At 39.5% G+C, this 12155-nt stretch overlaps 1 protein-coding gene across 1 annotated transcript in view; it reads left to right on the top strand.

Annotated features, from left to right (window-relative positions):
• LOC134661246 (serine/arginine repetitive matrix protein 2) overlaps positions 1-11233 on the top strand; it is a 153125-nt gene extending 141892 nt beyond the window's left edge. The window contains exons 8-11 of the mRNA XM_063517233.1: positions 367-477; positions 4749-4924; positions 9192-9318; positions 9844-11233. Coding sequence (XP_063373303.1) covers positions 367-477; positions 4749-4924; positions 9192-9318; positions 9844-11051 — 1622 coding nt within the window. The 3' untranslated portion in view covers positions 11052-11233. The remainder of the gene's footprint in view (positions 1-366; positions 478-4748; positions 4925-9191; positions 9319-9843) is intronic.
• The last annotated feature ends 922 nt before the right edge of the window (positions 11234-12155 follow it).

Raw genomic sequence — 12155 nt, 5'->3', positions numbered from 1 at the left:
GACGGACATGGCGAAACTATAAGGGTTCCTAGTTGACTACGGAACCCTAAAAAAGATCCCTACTTAAACCATCATTGGGTTCAAGCCCCTCCAAAAACTCCTGAATCCGCCAATGACTCACAAAGTAAGTAGATGAAATGAGGTTAGGTTAGACGCACAAATCTCAACCGAGATGGCGCTGTAGTGGCAGATGAGAATATATTATATGTGTTCCGATTCCAGGTTTTCTATTTTTTTATGAAAGGGGCATCCGTGTGTACCTACATTTATTTAAAATCGAAGTGCGGTGCCTTTTTAGCAACCACATATTCCTATTGACGTCGCGACACTACAGTTTTAAAGCCTAATTTAATAATTTTTCTCCAGGTACGAAGCCTCTGGACTCCCCTCAGACACCGCTGGTAGTGTCCGAGGCACTGCCCCCGCCGCACCCCCGCCCGCCGTCGTCCCTCCGCCTCGACCACCGCGCCGCGCCTGGTGAGCGAGCGTGATCACACCACCCTATCCACTGCAGGCTTAGATACAAACCACGACACACATTCCGAACGGGAACCCGCCATGTAGAACGCACATTGACAAACAATGCATTTATGTTACGCGCAAATCTAAACCTGCAGTCTTATTTTAGTTTTACTTTCATCTGTGCGTTCATAGACATGCCATTCTGGCTAAATAAATTGTATTTTCGGCTTTAGACTGTGACTCAGGACCATTTTTTATGTATGTTATTTTTGTTGTGACAGTGCACTTTGGCATCATATTTCTGTATGTGTTGTACGAGTGTCTTTTGTATTGTGAATTTGAAGAACACGAGCTTGTAGTATTTAGTCTTATTTTATTGGCCGTAAGGATAACAAACCATAGATGCGTCACTGCAGAGGCGAGCGCGCTCAAGGTCACAGAGGCTTGGCTAGGGACACCGTCCTCTCCATTATATGTGTCTGGGGTTGCCACAAGTAGATACATCCGTATTCTAATATGATATCTTACTGCAAGCATACCTTCTCGAGGCGCACTCGACTTTGTCTAACTTATGATTTTTTTTAGTCAAATTCAAAGACATGAAAGTTACTTAGATAAAATGACAATCGCTAATATATTACCATTATTCTTTTATTATTCTTACGGCCCAATTTCTTATTACGCACCTTTTTGTTGCCGTTAGTAATTTAACGAACGGTTCGTTCGACACCATTTTGAGATATTGCCAGTACAAACTTTACGAATGGCATCCGGTTTCCGGTGCGAAGACGACACGTGACTCTACTTGTATTAGAAAAGATGAACTATAATAGACGTACCGAACCGAAATGAACTATCTACCTTATTGTTTTGGCATGGTCACTAGATGGCGCTCCATAGCGGCGTGAAGCGTAGTTTCTGAGGGTGTATAGCGAACGCCGAAGTTCGCAAACACGGGCACCTTTCTCTTGTACTCCTATTAAGGCGTAATTTGAGTAACATACTCACAAGAAAGATACTCACAATTTTGCGATTTTCGGTGTTAGCGGGAGGCCCTCAGGTTTGCCAGATTTGACAATATGGTTACCATAAAATACAGGGCGATGAGAGGGCCATCTAGTTCTATCGAAACAACTCCGCGAGTTATTCAACTGCGTACGTCTATAGTGGTTTATATGTTTAATTAAATAATATTTTAACTACATTTTATTGTTATCTACATTTATGCAATTTTGAAGCATTTTTTATTAAATTTTATCTTATAGCCGCCCCTAGGTTAATCTGTTGAACGTTTTCAGAAACATATTAGTGGTTAAACATTGATACACATTATGTTTTAGTCAATAGTTATTATACATTTTGTTATAGAGTAATGCCATAATGTAATTTCAGTATCACGGTAACCAGTTTTCTTAGAAGTATTTCATCCAATTGTACAGAGTATTTATTTTTTCATTTGTTTAACCCAAAATAATTATTTTAGTTATTAGTTTATTGCTAGCGAATAGTTTTGTAAATAATTATTATGTTGCTATAATTTTGTTTAAGGTGCTATTTTTTACTTTGGTTTTTCTTCAAATGATTTCTGGAAAGGTCACAAAATATTGTTTGTTTCGTTTGATGTCCGATTTCAAAACCGGTTTTTCAGAACCATTTTGATGGTGGTTAGTCAAGACTCTCATTCAAGTTTCTTCTACTTAAATCACCTCGTAATTTATATTGGGACTGCGCGTAAGTCTCTGAGTAAATTACACAGGTTCTGATTGTGTAAGAAAACCCTTTTTGCACCCGATATGAGCCGAGAGCGCGTGACGCGTTCAATCGAAAAAACGAACTTTAACATATGTATGACATTTGAAAAGAAGTGATATTTAAACCGTTTCGTATTCGTGTCCGACTGTAAGTGTATACCTAGCTCTCTAAACTTCAGTATAGTTACATATTTGTTTTAACCTAATATATATGACCAAAATACGTAGATCCGGCTACTTTTATCTTTGACTAACGATCTATTGTAGAGGTACGCTGCTGAACGATATTTCTTGTATTAGTTTTGGCCGCAGAACTAGATGTCGCTGTACGACGCCTGTCTTTTTACGGTAACTCTAAAATGAAAAGCGTCATGCAGCGCCATCTAGACCGGATACTGGAATACAATAACGTTGTTTACTTCGTTCGTCTATTTGTAGTTTATTTGTCTATGCCTTTATTATAGAATCTCGGTACCTTATATGTTAGAATGAATTGTTAGAATCACGATTAATAATAGTGTATTCGCAATATGAATCCGTAGTACCTAATGTTAGTAAGATATATTATAATTATAATTATCAATAAATATATTCGTTTTTATTTTATTGTTTTCGTTTTATTTATTTTGTTCTGTTGAGTTGTTTTTGTTGTTTAGCACAGCACATTTTACTCATTAACTTGAAGAGTCGAGTGGTAGCAGTTGTTGGGTAAGTCCATTACATATAGCTAACTTTCACAATATCTTAACTAATATGATTAACATTGGTCGTTGAAAGATGGCGTTGCGGTCACCAAGGTAGAAAAAGGTTACAAATTATACGTTATAAAACAATTAAATATATAGGTATATCTGTGGTATCTAATGAAAAGACGTAGTGGCGCCGTACGAGCAATTAGAAATGTCTACGGCCTGAATACCACGACTTCATATAAAATGTATAAAAAAGGGGTCGAGGCAATTAGAAGCATCCGCATATATTTTCTAAGAATATATATATATTGTGCGAACAGAAATGGATTATAAGTCCCTTTGCAGTATACAGAGAAACGTTCTCCCAGGAAATCCCGTCTCCTTGAACGCTTTCAGTCGACATGCATAATAAGCTGGTTATTGTATGGTTGTATAAGCTGAAATGGGTGTGAATTGCTATATTTCTAGCAAGTAGGTATTAAGTAAGCTTTAATACGGTTGTGAGCTCACGGCAACGCCGGCAGTGAAATATATTTATGATATTGGTTCGAGCGGATGCAGCGGGATAGGTACCTAACTGGGCATTGATTAATCTATTTTCAAATTTTTATGTTATTTCTACACAGAACCACGAGTTCTTTCGATCCTGATTGGAGGAAAAAAGTGTCCCGAAATTTTATTCCATTCCGTTACTATTTTTAGTAGACTTTGTAATTGACGGCAACGGAATGGAAGGAACTAAAAATGGAAGGAAAATTTGGGAGACTTTTTCTTTAAGACGATCGTCAAGGTCGTATCAAAACCAGTTCTATCGTATAACAAATTTTTAATTAGAATTTACCAAATTACCTAAAACGCTTTCCTTTCAGCGACCATAGTAATCGTTTCTTCCTTTTTCTAACTTTCTTATATTTCTTACTAACTTCCTTTCATTTCGCTTTATATTTAAACCAGATCTTTTCAAAATTTTAGACTATTTTGGGCTTTTATTACTATACCTATATTATTAACATTAGTAGTTACAAATAGATATTTATGTAGACTCAAGGGCGTCGAAAACGCGGGTATATAAAGTTCATAGAAGTACAATTCGTGTTATGCTCTTGCTTGTAGTACGAAATTTGATTAATCATGTAGGCATTAATCCACATAGAAACAATATCCTATATTTCAAATTCAGAATAATCACATTATCGCAATTTGGGTCCAATTTCGAGTCCAGGCACCTATACTTACTCCATTCCATTCACGGAAGGGACAATCCCGCTTTATATCATTTCTATTGCAATGTTTGAGATGTCATTTATTAACATTTAATTTTAATCCAGTAACTGTAATGCCATAATAAATAAATAAAGTAGGTAAGTAACATTTCTCAATTATAATTAAAAAAAATACCCAATTTATTTTATTCTCTTCGATTTTGCCTATTGTATTATTTGCAAATAATACAATATTGTAATTGTAGTTTAAATACATAAATAAATAAGTTTCCGTGTAAAATAAAACACCTGAAGAGGCCGAGGTCAACCACGCTCGATGCTGACCTGAGTGTCATTTCATTTCAGAAACTCCTGATAATGTCATAAAATGTTTCCCCCTGTAATCCAATATCTGATCATTTGTCTTTATTTAAAAACTAGTACCTTGTATACCTTGCGAACTCCGCCATATTGAACAATAAATTAAAACATACTCGACAAATAATTTCATTTAATTATTTTACTCACAATTTCAATGAAAACATTCAAAATTAATAACCAGAAAGCCAAACCGATTCGGCCAAAGATCCTGGTACCTCCACCTGTCCCCCCTCTTCTTTAACACCTTGCCTGCCTTGCAGACTGGCAGGACTCGCAAAGGTCCCTCGTGACCCTCGGGCGGCCCTCGCCAGGGTCGACCACGCTGGAAGACGTGCTGGACAGCCTGCTGGGCTTGCCGTCGCAACCGGCGAGGATACCCACCCCGCAGCCGAGTCCGAGGAAGGCCCACAGCCCGTATTACTTGATGGGTGGGAAGGTAAGCATCAAATAAGTTTGGTGGTTCCGTGGACTTTCATTGTTGATCATTTGACAGTTTGCTTTAAGTATGTTTTCCATTGCGTAGGTAGTGAACATACATATTAAATAGCTGAACAAGTCTGCATCCGTTATACTTTTGGGCATTTTTACTTTTGTTTTTGATAAAATTTGGTGTAGTTATACTAGAGTATAGAGTAGGTACCTACCCTATTCTGTACAATATAAGCGCGATTTACCGTATGTCCTAAAAAATCTTCCAGCACGCTATGAAAACGTATGGTACGTTTGGTAACTCAATTGAAATTTCGTGTACGTTCCGCCCAAAATGAGGAGCTCTTCAAACTTACCAAATTTTATCAAATTCTGACGAATAAAAAATCGACAAATAAATAGAAATCGGCCTGTATCTATCTGTATCGTAATTAGAACGTGTATATTTTCTTACTTGACAATTACCACATGATACTGACAATATTAATGAATGAACTGTGCAATACACCTCCATTTTACCCAGTACAATTGTGGGTAAAAATCTACAATTGTACGACGTTTCAGCGTTGACTAGTGTTATACCTATTAGTAAAACGGGGCCAATTATAACTTCTCTCTTAGTTCAGATTTGTGCCGCAAATATAGTTAATAAAAAAAAAGTTTTATATTGAGAAGCCATTGCTACGCTAAGCGATTGCTCTTGTTCCTTTAAAAGTTGTATTTTGCATTTTATATAAGAATTATTTTAGCCATTTACAAAAAATATATTATCATGTACGGCGTAATTTCCTCGACACCATGTAAGTTATTGCAATTTTCAATTAAAATCTCTTACTTCTATCGATTACTTCATCTGACAGAGGTATATCTTTAATTTAAAATTGCATAATGTTTAACGTAAGAAACTTTATCATTCCTTTTATATTTTATATAAAGCCGTGAAAATTTTACTTCTCACATTTTTACAGAATGAGTAGGTAAAATGAAAATACATTCCATCCAATAACATGCAATGCGAAGTTTCAAGAACGAAATAAATCTTGTTATTAAACTTCTGCGAATTAAATATAAACTTCTAATACAACTGGCCTTTGATGTCACGAGATTACGCTTCTGCAGGCTATTTGAGTATGTGATATATGGTATGTGATTTATATATGTGATATTAAATAAGTTGGGATGGCATTCTGTGCCTTTGATGGGTACGTGCGGTTTTAATTAAAATTTACTTTTGTTTGTCGAACGCGCTGTTTGCGAATTGTGCTGTGTGATGGTGATAATTACTGTCAGTTGCGTAACCGGGCCATATTATTTCAAGTACCTACTTATAATTCTTTTTTTCAAATATGGGAATTTAATGTTTAATAGACTTATAATCACGAGCTGTTCCTATCCTAACAAGAGAAAAAAGTGTCCCAGAATTTCCATAAATTTATCGTTCCTTCCTTTCCGTTACCATGATGGCAAAGTATATGTCAACATTGGCAACGGAATGGAAATAAAAAAATCGGGTCACTTTTTTCAAGATCGAAAGCGGTCGTGATTTTGAGTAGAAATAGCCTAATGTTTCCCATTTTTACAACGTTCAATAAAATAGCCCAATGAATCGAGGCTTATAAATGGCCCAAGTTCTATAAAAAAATACGTTTCTACTTAGAATATTCATCACGAGTCGCGCAGTATCAGGCGTGGCTCACTCCGCGATTTGTTCGCTTTGCTACAGGTAGCTAAAAGTACATCCGTTCCACACCAATTTTGGTGGCTAGCCATAAGCCGCGCGTGGTGCTGTCGCCACCTAGCGGCCATATCTGTGCTGATCGTAACAGACGCGTTTTGTTAGAGAGTGAGTCTTCAGTACCTAGCTAGTACTATTATTTATTCTGTGACAGTATTAACTTATACCGAAAGGCGAAGTAGACTAGATCTGCGAACTAGGCGGCAGATGCAAAAGTGATCTTAATAAGAAATTAGCACAGTATACAGACAGTTGAAACAGTAGGAGCGTTTTCAACAATGTCAAGCGCAATTATAATTTAATAGTACGCAAGTGTGTTAGTCCATAAATTGTTGTTGTCACTGTTGGTGAACCTTAATAAAAAAATTGTCCGATCCAATATCGGATGTCGGATACGACTACAAAGAAGTAAAATGTTCTCTTTAAGTGCCTTTTTACATTTTTTATACATTTAATTAATGTTTGGTGTTCAAAAGAAAGCGTTAATCGTTCAGCGCTAATTACGGCACGTTGTCGTTATGCCTCTACGGAACATTTTCGCTGAATACCGGGAAACTCATGTTATCGGCTACGGCGTAGCTCTACGACCGTAGCTCATCATGGAAAAATAAAAGAGCTTGATGCCATAGGGCATTTTTTTTCGATAGCGTGACGAGTGTTCGCGTTTGTGTTATGTCTATTTTCGTATGGGATTTTGAATAACGCACCAAGCGGGACGTTTTGGAAACTCAAGATCCCATACAAAATGACACTTAACGCAAACGCGTACGTCACATCACGCTATCGAATGAAATTTACACTAGGGGTACAGATGTGCAAGTTGCGGAAAGTTACAGAATTTCTCGGAAATTTCTGGAATATTTCTGTTTCCGTATGTTTTTCAAGTGGAAATTTCGCAATTTGGAAACTTTAAGACTAATCTAACATCAATACGTGTGTGTTTGTGGGTTTTGCATACTGTTTTAACTGTACACTGTGTGCAGCGCTCTTCAGAAAGCACTATTAAAGTTTCTTCGAGCAGCAACTAATACAAAAGTGAAGGAACATTGCAAACAGCTGCCTTTGATGTCATTCCACTCGCCAAAGTTCCGTCAAGTTTCCAAATTTACGAAATAATTTCGGAAAGTTATCTTTTTGTGGAAGATGAATGAAACTTTCCATTTCCAAAATTTCGTTCATTTCTTGTGTAATTTTCATTTTGTTTATTTCTTGTGTAATTTTCATGAAATTTCCGACGTATTTTCTAACTTTTTGGAAACTTACCGCAAGGGCACATCTGTACCTACGCCAGTTAATGTCTTAGACGCAGGATATACTATAAATTGTAGACATGTGATGTGAAAGCATAGGAGAAAATAAAACATAAAAGCTGTAGGTACTTTATAAGACCCACCATACAAAGTTATGCTATTTTGAATTTGAACCTTGTTCTGTAAGAAAATTGGAACGTATTTCCTTTGTTTTAAGCTTTTTTGAAACATTATTTGGTTCATGAAAGGTCCTACTCGTAAGTATTACATTGCAACAACAAAATTATCATCAAAAGTTAAGTGGGAAGAATATTACCTTTGCGATCCTAGGTACATACTTTATTGATAAAATTTCCATTTCGGGAGAAAACGGTTTCCACTATAACTAAATCTTAACTAATTACTTTGATTTTCTTCTAATCTAATCTTCTAAACTAATCACTTCAGCATAATACATTCTAGGTTTATAGTCTGCCGAAGAATTAAGTAGATTCGCTAGCACTCGTGTACCGTTGGAAATGCAAGGAAGATGACTTCAAAGTGTAATGTAGGTAATTAGCATTTCTTCTGTGTCTGTACTGTCTGTAGTCGCCTACATAGATATTGCAATTTGCAACTATATCAGTGCTGTCAGAATAAAAACGATTGTACTTACCGTAACAACTTCAAGACGTAATCAAAGAATAAATAATAGTACTAAGTACAGAAGCAAAACGTGTCTGTTACGATCAGCACAGATATGGCCGCTAGGTGGCGACATCGCCACGCGCGGCTTATGGCTTTCCCCAGAATTGGGGCCGAACGGATGTACTTTTAGCTACCTGTAGCAAAGCGACGAAATCGCGGAGTGAGACACGCCTGACATAATTAAGTACAGATTGTACATAATTATTTTTCATGGTATTTTCACGGAAACGTACTTATACGAAGTACGTGTCTTCCTATTTCAGTCAGTCTCGGTACTCTCAGTACAAAAAGTAGGTACTGAGGTTGACTGGAGTAGCATGTGTAACTTTGTTTTATAAGGTGTACTTAGACTAATTGATGAAGATATTGTAATTAAGTAGGTAGTCGCAAACTTAAAGCAGTCTACCATTCAATGCAATAAAAAAAATGTGTAATATAACATAACATGGGAAATAAGGTTTTTGTTGCTTATTCAAATGCTAAGCTTTTAAATGTTCACGTCAGCTACATTATGTGAATATGAATCTGCAAAGGCGGCCTTTGGCGAATGTTTTTCTATTTTGTTAATACCTGAAGGCTTCATCGCTCTTCCAATATTTCAGAGTCCCCGTTACGAGCAGCTAGCGAGCAGCGGGCACAGCAGCGCCTCCCCCGCCTCGCGCTTCCTCAGCACGCCCAGCGAGGAGCCCAGCTCCTGCACCGACCCCAGCCCCGACCCCGACCGACCAGGTAGGAACGATATGTAAGTCCCGCCGTTCCAATTCTTACTTATTTCATCCACACACATTTATAGTTTGTTTACCTGGACCGCCGCATGTGACTGTACCCTGGCTTCGATGCCCCGTAGTTAGTGTTTGTGTTTCTATTGGCGTACTGACGTGGTGTAAAGTGAGAGCACCCTCGAATGTTGAAGCGGTTATTTATTCGGATTTATGCCGCCCGTATGCGTGTCGTGCCATTTATTTTATCTTTAAGACCTCACTAGGCTGATTATTTTGATTCAGGTATAGTCAAAAACTAATATGACCTCACTTTACGCCAGAGGGAAATGCTTAACCGCTTTTAGAGCTCAATAACTTTAAAAGTGAGCGTCAAGAAAAATCGGTTCCGCATTCACCGCACGTAACGTTCAGTATGCCAATGCCCGGTACATGTTACTATTTAAATGGTTCTGAGTCCAAATCACGACCATCTCATGAGATTTAATTTTTAATAAAACATAGATGTCCACTTATGTGTGCCATGTGATTTCAGGCAAGAATTCAGTTGATACCCCCGCAGCGATGCACGTGCGTTCGCGTTCGGCTATGGGCGAGCCTCGCCGCAGGAGTGAGCCCTTCGCGTGTCCTAGCGCGTCGCTCGACCGCCGCACCAGCCTCGACGCCCTCCGGCCCGCAGCGGTGGAACTGCAGTCCACGCACCACGAGTCCCGCGGCTCGCTCGCCTCTATACTCACAGAGAACAGCGCGGAAGAACCCGTCGTCAAGTGCAAATATCCCAAATGCAGCTCAAAAGCACCTTTAGCAGACGCGAAACGACACTACAAGACTTGTCACAACTGCTCTACCATGTACTGCTCTAAGGAGTGCCGGAGAGCGCATTGGGAGAAGCATAGAAAACTGTGTCTACACTCGCGAGCGAGTGCGCTGTGCAGGCAGATCATATCAGCGGCGAAGGAGGACGAGGACTCCCGCAACCAAATAAGCAATGCCGGTCATAAAGGCTACTTAGCCCAGGGACGCGGCGTCGTCAAAGTGTTCTTCACGAGCACCGACGCCGCCGAGAAGTTCGTCACCCACGGCTACCAATACTTGACCGAGCCGGAGTTCGTGAAATGGACGTCGCTGCAGCCGAACGAGATGGGCGTCGAACTATACACGGAGGTGGGGAGGTTATGCAAAGCGTACAACCCCGAAACCAGGGTGATATTATACGTGGCCGTTTGCATTATTAGCGAGGTACCGACTAAAGGCGCCGTTAAATGGGAACGGCAGATGGTGTCGCGCTGCGCGAAGCTCCGTCTCAGCAAGTCTGTCACCGCCTCCATCCTTGAGCAGAATCGCCGGCGTTACAGGAGGGACAGCAAGACCGCACCGGAGGACAGAGAGACTCTCATCCTGACCTCTAAATTAGAAGTGGCCGGGGAGAAGAACGCGGCGACCGCTCACAAATTCCGAGAGATTTGTTTCAATAATATTCTTCTAGAACTAGAAAAACGGGGAGTGACTTTGAAGAAGCACTTCCCTGAAGTGTATTCGAGGTTAGCGGCGTACGTTGACGGCACGAGCGATAGGTTCATACCGATGACTTTTTACCCCAGAGACGCTACGAGTGGGAAGACGTTTATGTGCATAGTCATGCCGGACACTGACGTGGAAGCCACTACGCCAGTCGACGGGAAAGTGACAACCATCGACGTCGGGATTGACCGTTCAAAGCACCAGCTTTCAACACCTATGTGAACCGACATCCACAAGTTGTAAACATGGATACATTTAGCCAATTTTACTATACAAAGGTTTTCTAATTAGGCCCTGTCCATATTAGTTAAGGATTATCTGCCAAAATAATTAAATAAACCTTCAACATATCCCAATTCCTGATTTAAACGTGCGACTGTGCGACCTTAACATAATCTATATTCTTAAACGGTGATGGACTTTATCATTATCAGTGACGAAAGCGATGACAGGACAGAACATGCAACATGAGAGGGCCTCACAGTCCGAGGCCGTGTTCACGGAATGAACTCATTTAAAAAAGCCAGCCGTGTCAAGAGTTAACATAAAACACATTACATACAAGATGTAACATTTCAGAGTGTATTTATGGCTTGAATTAGGTATGGAATAAGTTGTGGTGTGAATTTATCGGCTCGATCGAGGTTTAACCTTTTCCACGCCGTGTCAAACAGAAAAGCTGTCAGACGCCACATCATTGAAGTGGCAAAACTGAAGTTGAACTTTATGTAGGTATATGCACGTAGGTCGATGTTGCTCTGTGGTCCGTGACCGATTAATCGGTCTTTGGCGTTGAACCTACGGTGCGGATATATCGGTCATTGGCGTCCAAAAGGTTAACCATAGTGGATTATGGCATTGCTTTTGCAAACTGTCAACTGCATATGACACTCCAGCATATATAGCTTGATGCGTGCAATACGGCCACTCCTGCATTCTGTGTGTAGGAATTATGGAATTCGGCTGCCAATACCGTTTCTAAATTCAAGAAGAGTTCACGTTGTTACACTTGGGGCGAATTTATGGAGTCTAAAGGCCCCTCCACACTCGTGCTCGAATCGCGGCACGCGTGTGGAGGGGCCTTTAGACCGGACAGCGAAACGCTAAACTCGAAAGGACTGTCGAAAATTCCAAGTGTACTTTTCAAATCGTATTAGGATTATATGTAACAGGCGATTCCGCAGAACGACACCTGTATCATAATCGATACTTGGGGTCGGTCGTGCCTTTATCATATGGTATATTATATGTAAAATATATTAGTAACGATGAGTCATGCATTTTAACAATTTGCCAATTGCCATCCGACGCTGACATATTGACAAC

This window comes from Cydia amplana, chromosome Z (assembly GCF_948474715.1).
Source record: "Cydia amplana chromosome Z, ilCydAmpl1.1, whole genome shotgun sequence".
Classification (NCBI taxonomy): domain Eukaryota; kingdom Metazoa; phylum Arthropoda; class Insecta; order Lepidoptera; family Tortricidae; genus Cydia; species Cydia amplana.
Note: the sequence above shows the minus strand (reverse complement) of the source record. Positions and strands in the feature narration are given on the sequence as shown.